Source organism: Tympanuchus pallidicinctus, unplaced genomic scaffold, assembly GCF_026119805.1.
Source record: "Tympanuchus pallidicinctus isolate F22 unplaced genomic scaffold, pur_lepc_1.0 scaffold5, whole genome shotgun sequence".
NCBI classification, from domain to species: Eukaryota; Metazoa; Chordata; class Aves; order Galliformes; family Phasianidae; genus Tympanuchus; species Tympanuchus pallidicinctus.
In genome coordinates this window covers 73,525,261-73,546,921 of record NW_026294769.1, presented here as the reverse complement: position 1 = coordinate 73,546,921, position 21,661 = coordinate 73,525,261, and the positions used below count along the sequence as shown (strand labels likewise).

At 40.6% G+C, this 21,661-nt stretch overlaps 1 protein-coding gene across 10 annotated transcripts in view; it reads left to right on the top strand.

Moving 5' to 3' along the window:
- Positions 1-21,661, top strand: part of TSNARE1 (t-SNARE domain containing 1) — a 464,710-nt gene that overhangs the window by 217,332 nt on the left and 225,717 nt on the right. For 9 of the 10 annotated variants that reach the window (XM_052704288.1, XM_052704285.1, XM_052704279.1 and 6 more), the window contains one exon: positions 21,143-21,310. In XM_052704288.1, coding sequence (XP_052560248.1) covers positions 21,143-21,310 — 168 coding nt within the window. The remainder of the gene's footprint in view (positions 1-21,142; positions 21,311-21,661) is intronic. The other variant, XM_052704284.1, reaches the window with a different exon arrangement.

Here is a 21,661-nt window from a genome sequence, read left to right as displayed (position 1 = left end):
GAATCTCCAACCCCCCAGCTACATGCAAGGCCACCAACTTCCCCATTTAATATTAGACCAGGCTGCCCAGAGCCTTGAACATCTTCAGGGATGGAGCATCCACAACCTCTCTGGGCAGCCTTTTCCAGCACCTCACCACCTCCATAGTAAAGAACTTCCCCCTGACATCCAACATAAATCTTCCCTCCTTCAACTTAAAACCATTTCCCCTTGACTTGCTGTTTCCTACCTTTTCAAAGAGTTGATTCCCCTCCTGTTTGTAAGCTCCCTATAGGTATTGAAAGACTGCATTGAGGTCACCCCACAGCCTTCTTTTCTCCATGCTGAACAAGCCCAGCTCCCTCAGCCTGTCTTCATAGGGGAAGTGCTCCAGTTCCCAGATCAACTTCATGGCTCTCCTCTGGACCCTCTCCAACAACTCTCTGCCTTTCTTGTACTGGGGGCCCCAGACCTGGACACAGTACTGCAGATGAGGCCTCACGAGAACAGAGTAGAGGGGGACAGTCACCTCCCTGTCCCTGCTGGCCACCCCTCTTCTGATGGAAGGCACATCTCTTGTCTCACTGTGCTCAACTGGAGGACTCATCTACCAAAGACAAAAGGGTAGAGCAAGGAGGGTTGTGTTTTCCCATAGGAGTCCTTCAAATACAGTATTTCCAGTGGGGAAAAAATAAGTTTCTGATGATTTTTATTTATATGCATGTGGTAGATCAGAGTCTTACAGAAGGCTGAGTTGGACTCAGTAATCCTTGTGGGTTTCTTCCAACTCAGGATATTCTTCAAGTCTATGAGAACAGATTCATATGTGGTCAGTGATGAACTGGGCATAGAAAAAGCCTTTTCCAGGATTTGGTGGAGATTGGACAAGTGAAGCTGCAGATGCTGCACATTCTAGAGTGCCATCTGCTGGCACAGGATTTGCTTAATTAAATACAGGAGCCTTGTTTGATAGTGCTCGGATGAGTGCGGTGGTGGAGAAGGCTTGATGAACCATCACTGTTGTTGCTTAGCATCATTGAGATGAGGTAAAATCTGCATGGAGGTGGAGTGCATTAGGATCCATGAGTGCTTATTGAATTAAGAGAAGAGAGGGAGGCATGGTAACATGTCAGTGGGTGCAGAATGGAGGTATGCTAATCTACAAATTTAACAGGTTCCAAATAATTTGAATTAACAAGAAAGCTCAGCTCATCTGTGTGCATACAAGCCAAAGATGATACCAAATAGGGCTCATGGTGGTGGTTGTGTTCTGGACACCTGCCAGGCAGGCTTACTCTGAGAGAAAGGGTGGACAGGAGAGGGGGTTTGGAGACAAGTAAAGGGAAGGATGCTGTAATATGCAAGAAGGCGGAGAGGATCTCTTTTTATTATTATTTTTTATTATTATTTTTTAACAGGGAACCACATTTTTCTTTATTTAAAAATTTGTGTTCTTGTCCTACACTAACCTTTCTTCCTTTGAGATGCTTTTTTTTTTTTTTTTTTTTCCTCTCCAATATATCTTCCAAGGAGGTTGTGGATGCCCCATCCCTGGAGGCATTCAAGGCCAGACTGGATGTGGCTCTGGGCAGCCTGGTCTGGTAGTTGGCGACCCTGTACATAGCAGGGGGGTTGGAACTCAATGATCACTGTGGTCCTTTTCAACCCAGGCCATTCTATGATTCTGTGATTCTATGCTTCTATGCTTCTATGATTCCAAGCTTCCATGTGTTGGCCAGGTGTAGAGGCCAAAGTTCGTAAAGAATCCCTTCAGTCACCCTTTGGTCCTGTTGGTTCTCTCCTGCCAATTTTGAAAATTCAGTTCTGTAGGGGTAAGAATCCATCTCCTTTTATTGAGATGTCAGAGGAGAGATTAGATCATGCAGTAGTTTATACCACACCCAGAAGATTGGGCTTAATCACTGTTCAAACCTGAAGTGTTTGTTCTCAGATTTTCCTGTGCCTTGGGTTATCCACTTTGTTTTTATTTTGCTTTGCTTTGTTTTGTTCTGCTGTAATTGTTTATTTTTTCCAAGATGCTTAGAAGGAGCAACCTGATCGAGCTGTAGTGTCCCTGTTCATTGCAGGGGAGTTGGGCTAGATGACATTTAAAGGTCCCTTCCTGCTCAATTCTGTGATTCTCTGAAATGGGAATTGATGTGTCTGGAGGTGGATACTTTGGACTTGTAACGAGCATGAAGAATTTTCATGTTTCATGGGGTTTTTTAAACACTGTTTAACACTCTGTTTAGAGTGCTAGCTATGGGATTGGGAGCAGACATGACAAGTTAGGTTAAGTACTTCTAGGAAGTCCCTTGGTGAGTTTCAGAAGTTCTGTTTGTAAGAGTAGAGGAATTGGGCTATGGCATCTTCATGGCATGGGTATTTGAGGAACATATCATTTTGTTTTCAGTAGGGTTGTGTTGCCATTAGCCCTGCCTACAGTGTTGGAAAGAAGGAAGAGGGGGTGAAAGTATTGTAGTAAGGGCCATCTCTTATGACTTCATAAAATCCATTTAATGACAATAGGCATTGACAGGAAAGGATTTTGCAGAAGGAGTGATGTTAGCATTGTTCTATGCATTCCCTTGAAAATTTCTACTGAAGAGTCAATGAATGGATGAGATATTTTGTATTTATCCAGCAGCTCTGAATTTAGCAGCTCTGAATTCTTTTCTGATATCCTCTGATAATTCCCAGGAACTTAGCAGGAAACAAGTCAATCTCCTTGTTCCCCAGCACAAATATTTGATCCTAACATTACTGATAAGCTGTAAATTTGCTTTCATATGTTCTGAATGGAAAGATATACATTAACTTCCTTACATACCCTGCCAAATGGTTCTTCTTGGCAGCTAACTCCTCTGAGTACGGCAAAGATTACTTTGGCTTCATTGCAGGACAAGCAGTGAGAGAGGACCACTTGTCTGCAAAATCTTTTCCATCAGGAAAATTCCTTGCACTGTGATTCACTCATACCATGTGTGGAGGAATTAAATTCTGGGTGAGAAGCATGAAGGAAACCCCACAGGAGAAGAAATGATTTGGCAGCTGATCTGTAAAGCTCTTTCAGCCACCTTTAAAGAAAATGCTGTGATGCCAGTATCAGTTTCATTACACATCTGGGCTTGACTCATCTGCTACAGTAAAAGAAGAAAGAAACCCAAAGAAATAATTAAAGTTCATTATTGCATGGATATGAAATAGCATTATTAAATATCTACCTCACATTTATTTATAACCCTTCTTCCTGTCAGAGCCTGACATGTTTCGCAAACACCACTGAATGATTATATATTCTTTGCCCAAAATACTGAAGATGTTGCTCTGCATTTTATTCATCACTTGTTCAGTCAAAATTTGTGTTCCTGCACAATTGGTACATCTCCTTATGTAGGTACATTACTCATGAGACCTATGAGGCATAGTTAGAGCAAGTTGGGGTGGAAGTCCTTAAATTCCTTTTTGAGAATATAGTTGATATACTGTGAGGAGCGCTGGTCTGGGTCTGCCACTACATTCTGGGGTGAGACTGGAAGAGAAGAATCCCACCATTGCCACTCCAATGCAGTAAGCATGTCTTCGTTAGCAGGATGCAGTCATGAAAGATGACACTTGATGGGGACTTCTCTTGGAAAACATATTGGATTGTTGGGTGGTACCACATTCTCTGAGCATTGTAAAAATCTGGTGAACTCTGGGAAAATGTAGTATCCTAAAGAACTTAAAACCTATGTCAATATCCTTGAGAGACTGGCTTAGGACATATCCCAAGGGCTTATCTCTAAGTCAGCATCAGATTCATGCCCTTCCATTTGCCAAAGGAGACCCAAAAAGAAGTTTAAAAAGTATGGATGGTGGCTTTGGTGAATTAGCAGAGCTGTGTTTGAGCTAAGCAGTAGCAGATATGAAAGCATGGATGGTGGAAGGAAAAAGAAGAACTTGAACAGAAAAGGTCCATAAAGTGCTTTGCATGAAGGAAGTCGGTGTGCAACCTAATGATTTTGATAAATTACACAGTAATATTATGGACTTAGCTTCCACAACTTGGTGTGGGAAATATATGTTCAACATTAACCGTGCTAAGAATTTCCTCACTTGGTCTAAACTGAAATCAGCAGAAAGTTTATTGTTTACCTGGAAAGAAGATTTTTCTGGTAATTTTCTTTTCCTCTCTTTTTTTTTCTTCTCTATTACTGGAAGTCACCTGTGCTAAGGTAGTTTTCTTTCCAGAATGCAGAAAGGTTATTATTAGAAGTGAGAAGGTACTGTCTTGTCTGTAAGTGGGATTTGCTGGTGAAGCAGTGTGGACTACAGTCTCCAGTAATTAGCTTGGTAACTGAATGACAACAACGGAACCTATTTTACCTGAGTATGAGATTCCTACATTTTTGAAACATCCTGTATCTGCCTTTGACATTCTTTGAATTCGGTTCTACATTTTCTAAGCTCTTTGTCCCATCCTCTACCTTTCTGGGCAGATTCTGTTTCCTTAGATATTAGGAAAAGGTTCTTCACCAGAGAGTGGTGGGCATGGAAACAGGCTCCCGAAGGGGATCCAGCACAGCCCTGATCTGCTGAGTGGAAAGAACATTTGGACAAAGCTCTGAGAAGTAGGCTTTGAAATTTGAGTGGTCCTACATAGGAGACAGGAGTTGGATTGTATGATCCTTGTGTGTTCCTTCCAGTTTGGGATATTCCCTGTTTCACTCACTCCTCACTTTTTAGTTGTCTCACTGCCTCTCCTCGTCTCCCATCTCCTATTCATACCATTCCCCTCTGTGAAAGTTTTGCAAAAAAATTAAGAGCAAAGAGCACTGAAGCCAATTCCCTGACATGTCCCCCTTTCTATAGCATGTGATACGATCAGTTGCATTTCTACTTTAACCATGCTATTAATGTTTAAATTGCACTTATTGACATATTGAAACCTATTCTGAGACTTACAGTATAAATACGCTCAAGAAACAGCTAGGAAAACAAGATAAGAGTATCTCAAAACCCAGGGAATGCTTGCAGGGTAGAGAGTAATAGCGAACATTATGTATTTTGCTCATCAAGAATTTTTTCAACGAAAGCAGATTTTGAAAGTGTGGCAGTTCTCAACATATTAAGTGTGTGGCTGCGAAGCAAATGGAGATTAGCTTGTGTAGTGACTCCTTTCTGTGTAGTAGTAAACTGCTTCTGACTGATGCTTTCGTTTATAAAATTCCTCTCTTCTTCTGAGCCTGTGGAAGATAAAAGCATTTTCTGCCTACATCATTGTCTTTTGTATTAGGAAGTTTGAAGAAAGCCTACAGTCCTCAATTGCGGACGATTTTTATGTCTTAATACATACTCATTTAGGGATTTTTTTCCTCTTCTGTTTCATTTCAGATGCCAGTGCAAATCCTCCCAACACATTAACTAAATGTGACAATGAAGTCCCTTCTTCGGGTTTCTCACCATCTAATAGACTGATGTTTTTAAAGAGCTGAACATGCCACTGTAGGCCTTATAAACTGAAACCTACATGGAATGGAAATGAAATAGGGTTGAACAGGGACTAAGAGTGAATGGCAAAACATACTCCATTTTCCATTGATTCTTCTACATGGTAGTATTTTTGGAGAGAAGAATAGCAACCTTTGTGACTCAAAAGCACAATTGTATTATCATGATGAATAGGAGCATGCTGAAGCAGAACTATCAGCTTCGGTCCACATGTTTAAAACAAATATTTAAGCCTACTAAAGCTAAATAGAGGTGGTAAACAGTATTCAAGGACTTCTCATGCTAAGAAAAAATACTAATAAAATACTAACTGATACCCATGAGAATTTTGCCATAAACCTCACTAGCATTAAATTTTAGCCCTCAGTCATTAGGTCCCAGGAATTATAAGTCTGTTTTCTTGCTGATACATATATATTTTTGTCAGTCACAGCCTCTCCTTTGTAACGTGAAAGCTCATTGTGGATCTTGAGAGAGAAGAAGGTGGATTTCATGAGGAAGGAAACTTTAAAATAGCTGCTTCCCTGCTTCAGTATGTCCTTCTTGGGCCATATTGGGTCTCAACTGATTTAAATTGACCTTCAGGCTTCTTCCTGACTCTTGCATTGTTCTGAGCTCTAAATCCTGAAGAATCAAAGACCTCTTGTCTGGCCTGAGTACATTTCATGAATAATCTCTGCAACCATTCTCTGCACTCTGTAATGTCTTCAAAAGACACAGTATTGAGCAACTGCTTTCTCCTCTCTCTCAACCACCAGTTTGTTTCTAATGAAATATTTATTAAGAGAATGATATTTGCAGGCAGAGAAGAAGGTAATTCATGAGAGCAATCAGCTCTGGGTTAACTAGAGAATGAAAATGTCTTGGACCGTAGCAAAAACTCATAATCAAAGGACTCCCCAGCTATCCATCAAACAATCAATTACTGTATCCATTAGACCCCTTTCACCACACATTAGAACAATTTACTAGACATGCTAATGTTCGGGTCATTGCTCCTTAAGGATGAGCACATAGCAGAGGCATCTAGCAAAGTTTTGATGTTGTGTGATCTCATACAGTGCGGATATATAGCTTAGATCACTTAATGTCCTCATGGTGTAGTTAAACCTATTAAGGACTTCGTCTCCGTAGGGCTTGCTGGTTGCCTTCAGAGCTCAGCATCTCAAGGAAACAGAAGAAATTCAGTATTTCACATGGTTCAACCTTCTCCATGGTGAGACAGAAAATCATTCTGTGTGAAACATGAATAAGCAAACCACACATCAGTGAAACAATGATGGTTTTGACACTTCTTTATTACACTGTTCAGGTTAACTGCCAACATATTTTCTACTCTTAAATGTGCCATGATGGTAAAGAGATTATTTTTTTCTGGGAGGAGGGAATCCAGACAGGACATCACCCCAGAGGTGTCTTGCTTCACTGTCCTCCTCCATTAGCAGATCAATCTAGTGGGATTTTGAATCATGTATTGGAAGAATACATGTTAATATTTCCCCAGCATAGATTTCTACTTCTGAAGGCAACTAGACTCCTACAGTAAGTGGAGAAAGATAAGACACTCCATGGGTAATGTATGCACATCCTTCACCTTGGCATGTGAGGTGTAGGTCTCTAGCTCTGAGCCTGACATTTTAGGCTCCCTTTATAGTATACGATGCAATCTCATGTGTTAAGTAGCTGTCAGTCTTTTTAATCTGAAGCGTAGGACTCTTATCTCAATTGACATTATTGACAGTGTCTCCACTGAATATAATGGGAGTCTTAATAAGGAGTTTGGAGGTCAGTGCTTGCCAGATATGTAAAGCTTGGTCAGATGGGTTTCTCGAAGTTCAGTTTGACTGATGAGTTCAGACATAGGTACATACTGTGTAAAGATCTGAAATTGCTTTAAAAGGGATCTCACGTGCATGTCTGTACCTCTAGACCTGATCTGATGGCACAGGCTGGCATCTAGCTTTAAGTAACTCTATTAGCAGCATTTAGCTCCTTAGCTCCGTTAGCTGTGTGTGTAAAAGGCAAAAAAAAAAAAAAAAAAGAAGAAGCAAGAGTATGGCCTCATTGAATTGAATTACCCACTTCACTATTTAGAACAGATAAGAAACAGAAAGAAATGAGCTCATGATATAGATGCTCATGTTATGGCAGCAAAGGGGCATGGAGAAATAATGGCATGAGAGAGAGCCCAACAATGACCCCGTCCTCTCCCAGTCAGCTGGAGAGGGATAAGACTATTGCTGCCATTTGTTTTTGTGTGAGTGAGGATGTGTCTGTCTTATATACCCACATGCATACGCCCACTGAACATCCATTCTCACTCTTACTGCTGGCTTGTCCTTGAGGGCATGGAGCTGCTGAATATTGGCAGCAAGTAGTTATTTCACAAGGCATTATTAAGCTTGAGATGTAATCCAGTCATCAAAGCAAGAGCAGGAAGCTGTCTTCTTTCCACTGAGAAGATCCTATTCCAACGTGGTTTTGGAGACAGAGGTCTGTTTTGGGGAGTGAAATACGATTTTAATTCAGTGAGTGTGTCCTAGCCTTGCAGAATCAGTTCACTTCTCCTTTATTACTCCAGGAATGGAAAGTATCCTGTATCCAGATTTCAGTCCTTTGAGACTAGGTTGAATAGTTAAGAAAATTACTGTGAGGCAACCAATTAACTAAAACCACAGGTGGCATTTTTCAGAGTAGACTTTAACACGCGACAAAATTCCTTCTGTGTTTGCATGAAAATTTCCAACAGACGTATTTTTATGGCACAAGCAATGAAATCTTCAAGCTAATGGCTTGGGAAGGGTATTGGCATATGCAGAAAGAATAAAAAAGAATACAAACAGGGCAAGTAAACTGACATGAGCCATAGACTGTAAAGCATTGGAAAAGAAAATGAGGGAGAAGAATTAAGTGGTGTAGAAGAGAGTGTCAAAAGAGATGTTGTTGCAGTCTGTCAGTGCTTTCAAGGTGAAAATACAGATGAAGTCTTGGTGAATTATTCACCAAGCTAAATGATAGAATTCAGAATGGCCAAATGTTAGGGAAGAAACGTAGGTTGAGTGGTAAAGCTAATAAAGTACGGTTGTGTTGCTGGTTATTGCCCCCATCGGTTTTAAAAGTGAGTAGTACAGCTAAAACAAAAGTAAAATAAATAATAATAATGTTACAAGAAAATGGTGGAAGTTATCTGAATGTTTATCCGTGGCCTCTCTTTGAAGGAGTTCAGACATTGTCCTGATGCTCACTGGAAAAATGCACATATTCTTGGCAGTTTTGTTACATGTTACAGGCACTAAGCTGAAAACCTTACAGCATCTTTTATCTCAATCCTTTCCCTGAATGTTTTATTTTGCAAACATTTTAGGTAGCTGTTCAGTCCTCATGAAAGTCTTCATGTAACCCATATGCTAATTGTGTGGTATGGGACCAAACGGCAGAGCTTAAGAAAGGTTAGCATCTCTGGAAACATTTAGCAGAGACAGCGTGAAACACATGAGGGTAATAAAGCTGGCTTGCACTGAATTCCTCTGCTGGTGTTTTGTATTTCTTTTCACTGTTTTGAAGGTTGAATTCATTTTGTTTTGCCTCCTACAGAACTCATACAGGATACATTATCAAAGTGCAGAATGCCTACTCGATTTTCCTTGGAAATTCAGAAAAAATATTTCAGTTCCTTGAGCAATGTTTTATACTTGCCATTTTCATTATTTCACTTTGCAGGTGCAATTACAATTAAATTTACTAAAAATTTTCAGTTTCTCTTTCTAGAGACATTCTCTAAATTCATTATAACTTCATTGCTATTCCTGAGTAAAGGTGCAGTTTTCTTGCTGCTGTTCCTGTCTTTTCTTTAAACCAGTAAGTATCCTGACTTTTGATTTGACTTGTAACTCCAAGTTGCCCTTTTTTTTTTTTTTTGTGACTCAAATCACATCCTCCAAATTAAGTTTGCTGGTCGTGGAATGTTTCCAGTGATACGGTGTCTTCACTTCTATGTGGCTTCTTGCACTCAGACAAAAAAAGGGTGAACATTTAATTCCATTAAGTTGAACTTACTTTTTTTTTTTAAGATTATATACAGTCTAGAAGATTAGACTGGGTTAGTCAGGGATTGCTACGGATTGGGAAAGAATCAGACTCGTCCACTCTTGCATCATGTGTCTGGGACAGGTAGGGGGAATGGCCAATGGAAAAGTCCCCAGTGGTGTTTATGGATTGTAGAGAGAGAGCTCTTCGAGTATTAGATAGAAACCATTTAGCCAATTTAGTTGAAAATGTTTTCTTTATTTCACTAACATATATTTCTTTAGGAACAAGTACCACAAGCCTTTCAATTGCAAAAGACCTGTTCTAAACACGCTCTGCTTTGTAATTCCGTGTCATGGTTGTACACCTAAGAAAACAACTGCTGGAATCAAATGCAAATTTTGAAGTATCTTCATTTGCTCCCAGCATTTATAGTGGAATGGCTGTGTCCCATGAGCTGGAACATGTTTAGAAGAAAAGCAAAATAAAAATGTTTGGTAGGCAGCATGATGAAGCAATAAATGTTAGGTCGTATGTAGCACCTTATTAGCTTCAGCAGTCATGTCTCTTAAAAGAGATCAAGGAACTTGCTCCATGCACAATGCTTGGTTGTAGCACACAGAAAACAGCAGGTAACTCTGGAACAAAGCTGTGTGGTCTTTCTAAAGTCCTTTTTGGACAATCTGTTGCATACTAATACTACCAGGTATTCCTAAATCAGACTTGTAGTTTTTTCATTTTGATTCAGTTGTTGTCTGTGTTTTTACCACAGTTGTCTTTCGTTCTGTATCTTTTAAGCATTTTTATTATCTTTGCTTGTATTTTAATTAAAAACAAAAATGTTCTGAAGAAAAACAACTTAATTTTTGTGTATAGCATTACTGTAATACCTAACAAGCAGTTGCCTGCAGTCACATGTGGATCAGTAGGCTTTATTGTAGCAAATTTATGTGTAAATTTAAAAAAAAAAAAAAAAAAAAAAAAGATTTATATAGAATGGGAGAATCCTTCTCTGGGCTCCAATGACTTGATTTGCTTTCTGTTGAGGGGTCACTTTCTCATATAGAGGCACCTCATGGAAGTCACAATTAATTAGTTAGATGGACTCTGCCTGGCTCTGACTCTTTCTAGATCTTTTTGAGTAAATCACGTTGACTTAATGTTTCCAGCCTATGATGCTGCCTCGTTCAGAGTTAGTGCTGAAATAATTCTCTGAGTTGGACCAAAGGACCGAACACCCTTTGCTGCAGAAGGCAGACTGTTTAAGTCTTGAAACCTCATTATTCCTAATGGTGAAGTCTGGTGTGTAATGATTCCCAACTGTACAAGTCTACTGAGAAAAGGCTGTGAGTGAAAAATAGGCTATGTTTGCCTGCAGAGGCAATGCTGTTGTCCAAGAGACAGTCATTTCTGTGCCGCAGCATCTTGCTTGCTGTAATGCTGACATAATTTGAGTGGGGGTTCTTTCGTGGGTGGTAATAAAAGCTGTGGTTGGGTGAAGAAGTCTTGTCCCATCCTGCTTTATTCCTTCTCGTCCACAGAGATGAACTTCACTGTTATAAAGAAGCACTGCCTTGTCTTCCCATTCCATTCGCTGACCACCTACCCCAAAAGCCATTTATGGGCAGTGAGAAGCTGCCACTGTGCTAATTTCGGATCAGGCTTTCATGCAGTAGGTCTGGTGTTGTGAATGCAGACAGTGCCAGGGCTGTGGATTGAGCAGGTGTTTTGTGCAGTCACTGAAGAGGAGTTTTTCTCAATGCAGGCTGTGAGCATTTCCTTCAGTCCACTGAAACTCTGGAAAATGTCAGTATGGTGAGAAGAGATTAAAAGATTGCTGTCAGAGGTTTGTTTTTTAGGAATCAATTGTGTTTTTGAGAAAAGATGGCTGAGAACTCTAAAAACAACAGAGGAGATGAGGATTGATAGGAGTGGCTTTCATCTGAAGTGCATGGCATAAAAATACACTCTGTTTTTGTCACTGCCATGCAAATCCAACTGCTCCATTCGGCATAACAGCTATTAGGATTCAGTAAATGCACCCATTTTCATACTTCCCATGTAAGAGAAAAGCAGTGAATTACTTGAAAGAAAAAGGCATACTTGTTATTTCCCTTGCTTCTCACTATAGGGTGGCACAGTGCCCATGCTAGGGATTGTCTCGGGAAACTGAGCTGAATTTGGCTCTTTCCTCTAAATGAACCCAGGAAAAGGGTTCTCACTTGTTTTTTTTTTTGTCCCTAGATGGGTGTTAATGAGTGAGCCAGTGACTCATTTGCCTCCCAATTTGCCTTTCTAGCAGGAACCTGCTCACCAGCTGTATGGCACACACGTTAGGTGGCAGAAACAACACTGTCCTTTCTAGACAGCCGTGATGCATCTGTGAGCATGGTCCATTTACACAAACACTGAGTGTTTCAGATATTCAGCAAGGGAATTGCGAGCAGGGGAGTTTTCTGCCTAGCATCGGGATCCAGGGATGATGTACAGTGCAGCTCTCAGCAAGCAGTGCCAGCCAAAACACAGTGCCAGCAGCAGAGCTGTGCAGAGCCAGAGAGTTATGAGAATGTAATTCAGACAGCTAGGAAAGGGCAGGAACAGCTTTAGAAATGTGATGCGATGCTGTAAAAATATAGGTGAATGCTCTCTTTCATGACAGTCCTAAAGGAATATTTATCAGCTTGCTTTGTATGCACGGAGAAGCCACCTGAAGATGCCAGCAGTACAGGCAGTCAGCTTTGGGAAGGATGAGTTTAGATATTTGTGATCAGACTTCAGTCATTAAGTGTAATGAGTTTGTAAAGAAAAGGTTGTTGGATTAAGATGGGAAAATTATACCTCTTAACACTGTTGCTTTCATTAAACTCATGTTGCTACAGGACTATCTATGAGGACTGCTCTGAAAATAATGCCTCTTATTTTATTATTGTAGAATCATAGAATGGTTTAGGTTGGATAGGATTTTTAAGATCAACCAGTTCCAACCCCTTGCTATAGGCAGGGACACCTCCCTCTAGACCAGGTTGCTCACAGCTTCATCCAGCCTGGCCTTGAATGCTTCCAGAGAGGGAGTATCTACAGCCTCACTGGGCAACCTGTTCCAGTATCTCACCACCCACATATGAACCCATATTTCATCCTAATATCCAGCCTAAATTCACCCTCTTCCCATTTAAAACCATTTCTTCTTGTCCTGTCAGTACATGCCCTTCTAAAAAATCCCTCTCCATCTTCCCTTTAGGACCTCTTCAGGTCCTTGAAGGCTGCTGTAAGATCACCCTGGAGCCTTCTTTTCTCCATGCTGAAGAGCCCCAGCTCTCTCAGCTTGTCTTCGTAGGGGAGGTGCTCCATCATCTTTATGGCCTTCCTCTGGACCTGCTCATGATGTCAGAAGTGGATGTTGGTGGTGTGGCAGTAGGAGTTAAACATCCTCAGCAGTATTCCATTAAGTTTTGTTGCTGTGTGACAGATGGCAGCAGAGGGGCGGTCTGACAAAATGATGTCTGACATGGAGGCTGTAGATGCCCTATTGCTGGAAGCTTTCAGGGCCAGTTTGGGTGGGATCCTGGGCAGTCTGGCTTGGTGATTGGCAACCCCCCAAGGCAAGGGGATTGGAACTAGATGATTTTTAAGGTAGTCTCCAACCTAAGCCATTCTGTGCATATGAAATGCGTATGAAGCAATGGAGATCAAACAGTGGATGTCTGTACAGTGAACGGAGGCTATAACTCCAGCCCGTGGAGTGGTGACATGCATTTCCACTGGAGAAAAAGTTCAAGATGCAGGCCTTAGTGGATAAAGTGATGTGCACTATGTTTTGGGATAGGAAAGGGGTGATCCTTATGGATTTCCTGGAAACCAGTCAAACCATCAACTCTACACTAGCCACATTGTGATGCTGACTGAACTGAAGGCTTGCACTTCCAGAGTCAGGCTGAAGAGAGAACATTTCTCTTGCAACTCTGGTCCTGTACCAATTTGAAGATCTTGGAGCACATTGCCAACCTTGGCTTGACTGTTCTACCATATCCCTGTGTAGTCCAGATTTGGTACCTTCTGATTTCCATGGGTTCAGACTAATGAAAGATGGACTGTTTGGGCAATATTTTTCCAGCATGAAACAGTGAGTCATCTCTGCTGGTTCGGATTTTGCAAGCATGGCATTCATGCTCTTGTTCATCACTGGTGAAAGTACGTGGCTAATAATGGTAACTATATTGAAATATATCATTTTATAGCTTAGAATTTTCTCTGTCAAATAATGCTCTTGCGCTCGTAGAATCTGTTGTCATTTCCATGGAGATAAACAGGAGGCATTACTTTCAGAGTGACCTATGTGTTTGCACGGAAGGTAAGGGAAAGAAGGGAGAAGGACTGGAAACAGGAACAGGATGAACTGTACCTTCTGTCCATTATGAGAATACGGTAAGAATTATGGGCAAAAATGCATATCAAAATGTAGCCCTTGGGATAAGTTTGCCTTAGAAACTAATACTCTCTATGGGGTTGTGCTCAGCCATCACCTGAGGCTGGAAGGAAGGTCATTCATACTGCATTTCACCTTCACCTGTAGATTAAAATATGCTGTGCTTCTTTAAAGCATTTTGGATATCAGGGAGCTAAACCTCAGGCTTCTGGCTTATTTTCCTTTTCTTCATCTGCCACAGACACATCATTTAATTTTCCAACCCGGAGTACAGTGAGATCGACTCTGAACTAGAGCAGCCCTAGGAGCTGAGGTCAGGATTGCTCAAAATGAATTTTGTGGAGTAATAAAGGCTTGAAGGAAAAATGAAGAAGAAAGAAACAGTAGGAGGTATGAACTAGGTACTCCGTTAGTAACTCTCTTCTAGTTCCAGGAAACTAAATGGATTTTCTTAGACTTCATGACTGCAGAGTCTGGAGTGATTAAATTTATAAATGCTGAAAAGCGAATCAGCAAATAATTTTCGTTCCCACATTTTCCTTAAAATGAGTAATTTCTTGCAGACTCCAGCAAGAGAAAGCTGGTAGAAATGGCGATTTTCGTACTCAATTTCAGGTCCACATCGCTCAAAAGTAAACAACTTGATCAGGAGTGAAGACATCACAACATGAGACATTCTAGTTAATTTAAATAAAAATGCACTTCAACCCTTCCCATTATGCTAATTTTCCCATGCTGTGTTTTTTTTTTTTCCTTTTCCTCACACTACATTGGTGCAGAGTAATCACATTTCCATAACTTGAAGAAATTGCTGAATGCATTTTAGTATTTGCTTGTGTTAGCGATGCATGCAGGAAGGATGGAAAAGGTCTCACTGAAAGTTGTTTTTATTTAGGTTCTAAAACCAGTAGTTTCCAGTGTGCCCAATTTTGGGGTGAAAAGGAGGAGCAAACGATGAGTAGTTTGCGATTGCATTTTTTCTTCCCCATTGTTGTGGGAAGCTCCTCTCCTAAAATAACAGGGCTCAGATTGCCAATCTACTGCGATCTTCTGTGTGAAAGATAATGCGAAGTTGCAATAGCACTATTTCACTCCTCTAAAAGATTTAGAAGTCCCAGACTGCTTGTTCTGTGCATGCCTGAGGCCTTTCTACCTGTAATTGCTTTGGGCTTTTGCTTGGTGAGAAGCAGCTCTAAGTCTCATTGAGGCTGCAGGGTGAGTTGTTTTGGAAGGGTGGTTTGAGAAAGATTATCTAATCCAATTTATCTGTCTTCTTAACCTGTATATTGTGGGTAGGCAGGCCACACTGGCTGCTTCCTGCCATTTTTGTCCTAGGCAGCTTGCAGTGCCAATGTGCTATTAAAAAGGTGTCAGGCACAAGCAAGTAGCGTAACTATGGCAGTGTTCTGCACAGTGGTCCTCCATGTAAAGTGTTTTATTCATCTTTAATGCAGGCATTCTGCCCTCATTTTTCTACATGCAATAAAACGTGAATCTCGAAGCCTGGATGCTAGTGAGAATAGGAGATCCTCATAAAGTGTAGCCTCACTGTTTATATGTCTGTACATACCATAAAGCAGGAGATAAATGTCTCTGCATTTGCATTTTGTGTGAAAGCCAGACTCAAAATGTTACCCAAGGAGATGTGTTAGTTTGCAGGAGGTGTGGGAGGTGTGTTGAGTGTTGCTTCAGCTGGCCGTATCCCTGCTAGAGGTAGGCAGAGCTTATGGAGGCTGAAAAGACAAAGTACCTTTCCTGGGTTTACTACCTGAACAATGTAAACTCTACCTTCATAGCTGCAGAAGGTTTCCTTGGAACAACCTGCTGTATGTAGTACAGAATCAGCTTATGTGAATGAGACTTCTTATACCTGTGCTTATATAAATTTGGAGGTATCTAGGGAATTTGAGATCTATGCTGAGTAAATCAGAGGAGGTTTGTTTTCTGTTCTGGGGAGGCTTTGAATGGAGATAAATTGCTTTGCTTAGTAGAGTCAGCTGTCAGACCAACAGCAAGAACTTGCAGGATGATGAGTGAACAAAGCAAGAGCAAAAAGCTGGACATATGAGCCAGCAGTGTGCTGTTGGGGTGGCCAGTAGGGAGAGGGATGAGATTGTCCCCCTCTGCTCTGCTCTTGTAAGGCCTCACCTGGAATACTGTGTCCATGGTATGGGTCCCCAGTACTGGAAGAATGCAGAACTGTTGAAGCAAGTCTGGAGGAAGGCCACAGAGATAGATGATCACAGGGCTGGAACACCTCTCCTATGTTGAAAGGTTGAGTGTTAGGGTTAGGGCTTGTTTAGCTTAGAGAAGAGAAGGCTCCAGGGAGACCTCATTGCAACCTTCCAGTACTTGAAGGGAGCTTGTAAGCAAGAGGGAGACTGGCTTTATATGCAGTCTAATAGTGATAGAACAAGGGAGATTGGCTTTAAATTAAAACAAGGAGAATTTAGGTTAGGTATTAGGAAGAAATTCTTTACTCAGAGGGTGGCAGGCCCTGGCACTGGATGCCTGGAGGTGTTCAAGGCCAGGTTGGATGGATTCCTAGGCAGCATGGACTGGTGGGTGGCAATCAGCCCATGGCAGTGGGGTTGAAACTAGATGATCTTTTAAGGTTCCTTCCCACCGAAGCTATTCTGTGATTCACTGATTCTATATTCTAGAATAAATGAGACACCTTTCAATTGAGAGTGTCTTGCATCCCTGTGATTATCTTTAATATCTTTCCAAAAGCCTCGTTTACTTGATTATTTTTATTTCTAGTAAGGGAATAACCTATAATGAGCAATCAGAAATTGCATCATTAGAGAAGTAAAAGAGAGCTACAGGGCAGAATTGTCTCCAGCACACACCTGCAGGGGATTCCATAATTCTCCGAAGATGAACCATGCCCTTTGGGTGATGGCATGTTAGGTTGCAGTTCCTGTTAGATTTTTGCTTCTAGGTGGAGTAAACAGCCTGTGGGAACGAGAATAGAGGTCATTTCAGTCCCTTTCTTGGTGGTTTTATGTGACAGAGATTGTACAGCTCTTAATATCACTGTGTAGAGAGAAGAAATTGTGTATTAGTGTCTCTTTTTCGCCCTTCCAATATACAAATGGGGAGTAAAGTAGGCACAGAGCTGGGAAGGGGTCGTCTTTAGAAATGTGCATCTTCTCATGCAAAGATTTGTCAACTGCTGAAGTACAGATACTTACAGAAATTGTCTCCTTCCAGATAAAGCCCTTTTCCCCCTTTTTTCCTTTCCTCTATCACCAGCTGCATATAACATCTTCCCATTTGTAGAATAAATCTGATAAAAAAATGTAGTTGTAAGCAGCAATGATTTTATCCCAGTGAAAAGATATTATCCAACAGAAAATATGTTGTGCTGGGGCATAATTTTTCAGATATGATGAATAACAGCAAAGTGCGACCCTCAGTCCTAAGAATTTAGCTTTAAAAGAACCACTGAGCATATCAGATAAACTCAACTTTTTCTCTCCTATCATTCTTTTCAAAGGCAGAGTTTGTTTTATAGATACATCATGACAAAAAGCTGCCACAGGCAAATTTCAACAAAAGAGCAACTTCAAACACATCCAATTAACAATTTATGAAAGGAAATCCTACAGAAAATTACACAGAGATTCACAGGGCATAAAATTTGGCACTAAATCAAATTTAATGTGGAAATGCATATACGGGGAGTTATGGCCCCTTGCAGAGCATTGACAAAAGGAACTTTATCTGTGGAAGCTCAATGAGTGTCCTCTGTCATAGCTCTTTTTGCTATAAATAAAAGATTTTGTCAGAGACAGAAAAACTGAAAAGGGAAAGAAAACCCCTGATAAACCCAGTTATACACAGTTCTCAAGCAGAAGTATTAAAAATAATTAGATTTCTTTGCACTTTCAAATCCAGGATTTGTGCAGTTTGTCACTGAATTGAAGGGCATTGTACCATCAACAACTACAAAATCAGTTTTCATTTGTCAGCACAGCAAACCACGGTATATATCCCACTAGCAGGTCCTGGTGACTGTATTTAAAGTTATTATGGAGCTGTTTTTGTGTCTGGATGGAAATTTTGGACCTCCCTCTGTATTTCCTTGTCTGACAGTTCATTTGTTCACTCAGCTGTTGTGGTTGGGTTTTCTCGAAGGATATTAAGTATACAAAATCACATAATTGCCTTCAGTAGCTCTGAAATTAACTTAAGCCACTACTTTGTTCGGAGAAAAACATCTGTGTCTAGACCATTATCTATTTAAACACATAAATAGCCTGCTTTTGTAAGAGATGGCTGAGCAGCATCACTTGCATTGCTCCATCTGTATTATTTTGGGGTTGTTTACAGAGACTAGAACGAGCGAGGGAGGGCGACTGATAAGTTGACAGAAGCCAAGACCAAGCATCTTTGTGATGCAACTATAGTATTACATGTACTAACATAATCTGAAGAGCTGCTTATTGAACTGCTTAGTTCCTCTGCTCCTTCATCAGAACAGAATGGGGAACATTAGATCATTAGAAAATTTGGTATCTTCCACTGAAATGTGTATCTTTACAAGAAAGCATGGATTCATGCATCCATTCATGTGCGTTTGAATCCGTGGCACAGCATCCTTGTGTTAGTTGAGGAGAGTTGGACTAGAACAGTTCCTTCCAACTCAAACAGTTCTATGGTTCTATGATAGTATAAGGTTTTCATTGTCTCAGAGGTATGGGCCCTTCCAGCCTGCATGTTCTTGGGCAGTATAACTGCCTCTTCATAATGTAGTTAGCCCATTGGTGCAGATGAGATGACACCCTATGTCACTATAAATGTAGCCCTATAATACCCCATGGTGGTTTTCTTATTTTGTTTTTGTTGGTTTGTTTGTTTGTTTTTTCTTTTGAGTCCATTTTGGCAGTGAAACCAGATTAGTTAGCGTCCAAGGCACATAATAATTGGTGAATGAAACACCCCTAGAGTATCTGAATCCTGTTAAAATATGTCTTTTAAAATGTTAATGAATTTATAAACTGATTTTAAATGATGATTTTCTTCCCATAACACACTCTTTCTGTGTAGATAACAGATCCCAGGGAAGCACAAGGTGAAACAAAGTTAGATGTTCATGTCAGAGGTTTTTATCTTCTGCTTATATGTTTGAAATACACTTGACTATATATGACCCGTTTTTTCTGTGTGCCTCTGCCTCTTCTGTTACCCCACTTCCTTCAGCACGTTGTATAATTCTCCTTGTCTGAAACTAGATGATATTGATAATAATAATGGATTACTTTTGTTAGGCAGCACCTATATTTTTTTAGCTCTTTAGTTTCCAATTTCCAGAGATCACACACTTTTTTTTAAGGAATGAAAGAACATTTAAACAGTTAAATGAGTGATTCTAGGTGCATAATATTCTTCAAAATACAGGAAGTTCAGGTTGGGTATTATAGGAAAAAGTTATTCTCAGAATGTGTGGTAATGCATTGGAACAGACTGCCCAGGGAAGTTCTGCAGACCCTGAAGATGTTCAAGAAACATGGAGATGTGGCACTGAGGGACAGGGTTTAGTGGGCATGGGGGATGGGTTGATAGTTGTACTTGATGATGTTAGTGATCTTTTCCAATCATAGTGATTTTGTGATTCTGTGAAAATCAAGCCAGATCATTTGTCTAAATATGGTTGTAATAGTTAAGTACTACTTAGTTTCTCTTTGCTTCCTTCAGAGTTCCTCTAAAGCAGATCTCTAAGCAATGCAGCAAGAAGTAAAATCCCTTATAAGCTGTGTTTTTTCCTCATTCACCTGCCTCCCTCATGTGTGCTTGATTTTCTCATTCTTGCCTAGGTGATTTGACATTTTTCAGTCTTTTCCACTGCAACTTCTACTCCAGTCCTTCCAGTTTTCCAGTCCTTTTGTGATCTTCTAACATGATCTCCTTTGGCCTTGCTCCATGTTCACTGTGAGGGAATTTGAGGCATTTAACATCTTTGTAAACTTGGCTGCAGCAAGAGAGCAAAGGCTTTCACTTCTCAAACACCACCTCTTGAAGAGCCCCCGTGTTTCTGCTTCAGATCAGTCTAGATTCAGAGAGCTAAGCATCCTCCTGAACTGTTGGGCTTGTTTTCTTTTGTAATGTTCAGCAACTTTGGGGATATTCAGGTCAAGAATGTGCTATAGCAAGTGCCATTTCTTCTTTCAACTTAAGAGTGTTGGAAGCAGTTGGATTGCTCTTTTATTGTAACTTTTGATGAGGAGTCAGAGCTCAGATAAAGGCCAGCTGAAAGGACAGTGTGCATTGTTTGAAGTGAAATACTTATGCAATTGTAGGACTGGAGTCTTTTGTGGGACCTATTAGTTTAGGACTTGAACTTAACCTCCTGAATGTCCATACCAACCTCATGTCTGTTCCTTCTCAGAGTTCGGTAAAGACTGAACTATCTCAGTAGATGCAGAAGCTAAAGGATGGGAGGAGAAAACTTGCTGAACATCTACCCCTGCCTGCACGGTGGATGCAGCTGAATCTTGAACGGGCACTTTGAACATGGGTCTAAATACCAGAACAGCTCCCAAAGGCAGAAATCAGTAGCTTACTTAGAAAACAGTATTTGATGTGTAAGCAAAAGGTAGTGAACTTTACAGAGGAGGCCCTATGATGCTGTACCCATGGCAGGTGGGTTGCAACAGGGTGATCTTTGAGGTCCTTTCCAACACAAGCCATTCTGTGATTCTATGATTCTGTACGATTCTCAAGCTGTTGACACATTACAATAATGTTATTTTCCTTTTTTTTAAAACTCTATTTATATTTTCCCAAAAATAAACAAGATATTTTCCTTTGTTGTGTTCTGTGATGTAAGTTGGATTGTTAAGTCTTCAAGGCACATACACAGGACTTGTGTATGTCTGAGAAAGCATCTCATTCCAGAGAAACCTGCAGTAAAAGGAATACAGTAAATGTGTATTTTTTCATTTGCACATAAATTTTTTGTTCTGTGAGAACTGTCACAAGCTGGATGCTGGATGTCTAATGTAGCTCAGGAGATATGGCTTCAGGTCCTAGCATTCCTCAAGACTTGATGTGTGTCCTCTTATGTAACTTCCTGATGCTCTTTTCACCTTTTCACCATGGTTCTCGTAGCCTATTATGTCAGTGTTTTCTTATCCTGTAAGAAGGCCATGTGTATATATAACTAAAGAAGATTTACGCTTCCTTTGCTTTCTTCTCATTCTTCCATCTGAGCAGAGCCCTAGGACTCCCTTCTCTGACTTAGCTGACGATGAGAAGATCTTTAATGGAGGAGATGGCACGTGGCAAAACCAAAGTCAGGATCAAGCCTTGCTCTCGGAAATCACAGAGGAGGATCTGGAGGCCATCCGTCAGCGGGAGGAGGCCATTCAGCAGATTGAGGTCAGTAACTTTCTCCTGTCATGGCCTTACCAACTGAAGGTGCAGACATCTTGTGTTTTGCATTGCTCAACATGAACAAAAGAAATGCTTATTTATGCGGCTGTCTGTATAGCATCACTAGATATAGGAGAGATTATTATGCTATTCTGAAAATGAAGGTGCTTGTCTGAAGGAAGAATTAATAATTAGCATGACCAAAAATAAAAATGGCAAGAAGTAATCAGTTTTCCTTGGTTAGTGTTTTCCTCTTTCATAATGGTCTGTAGTGATTTACTTTACTGAACTTCATTCCGCAGTGAAACGACTTTCCTCGTGTGTGCAAACTTCAGACTCAAATCTGTGATGGACAGA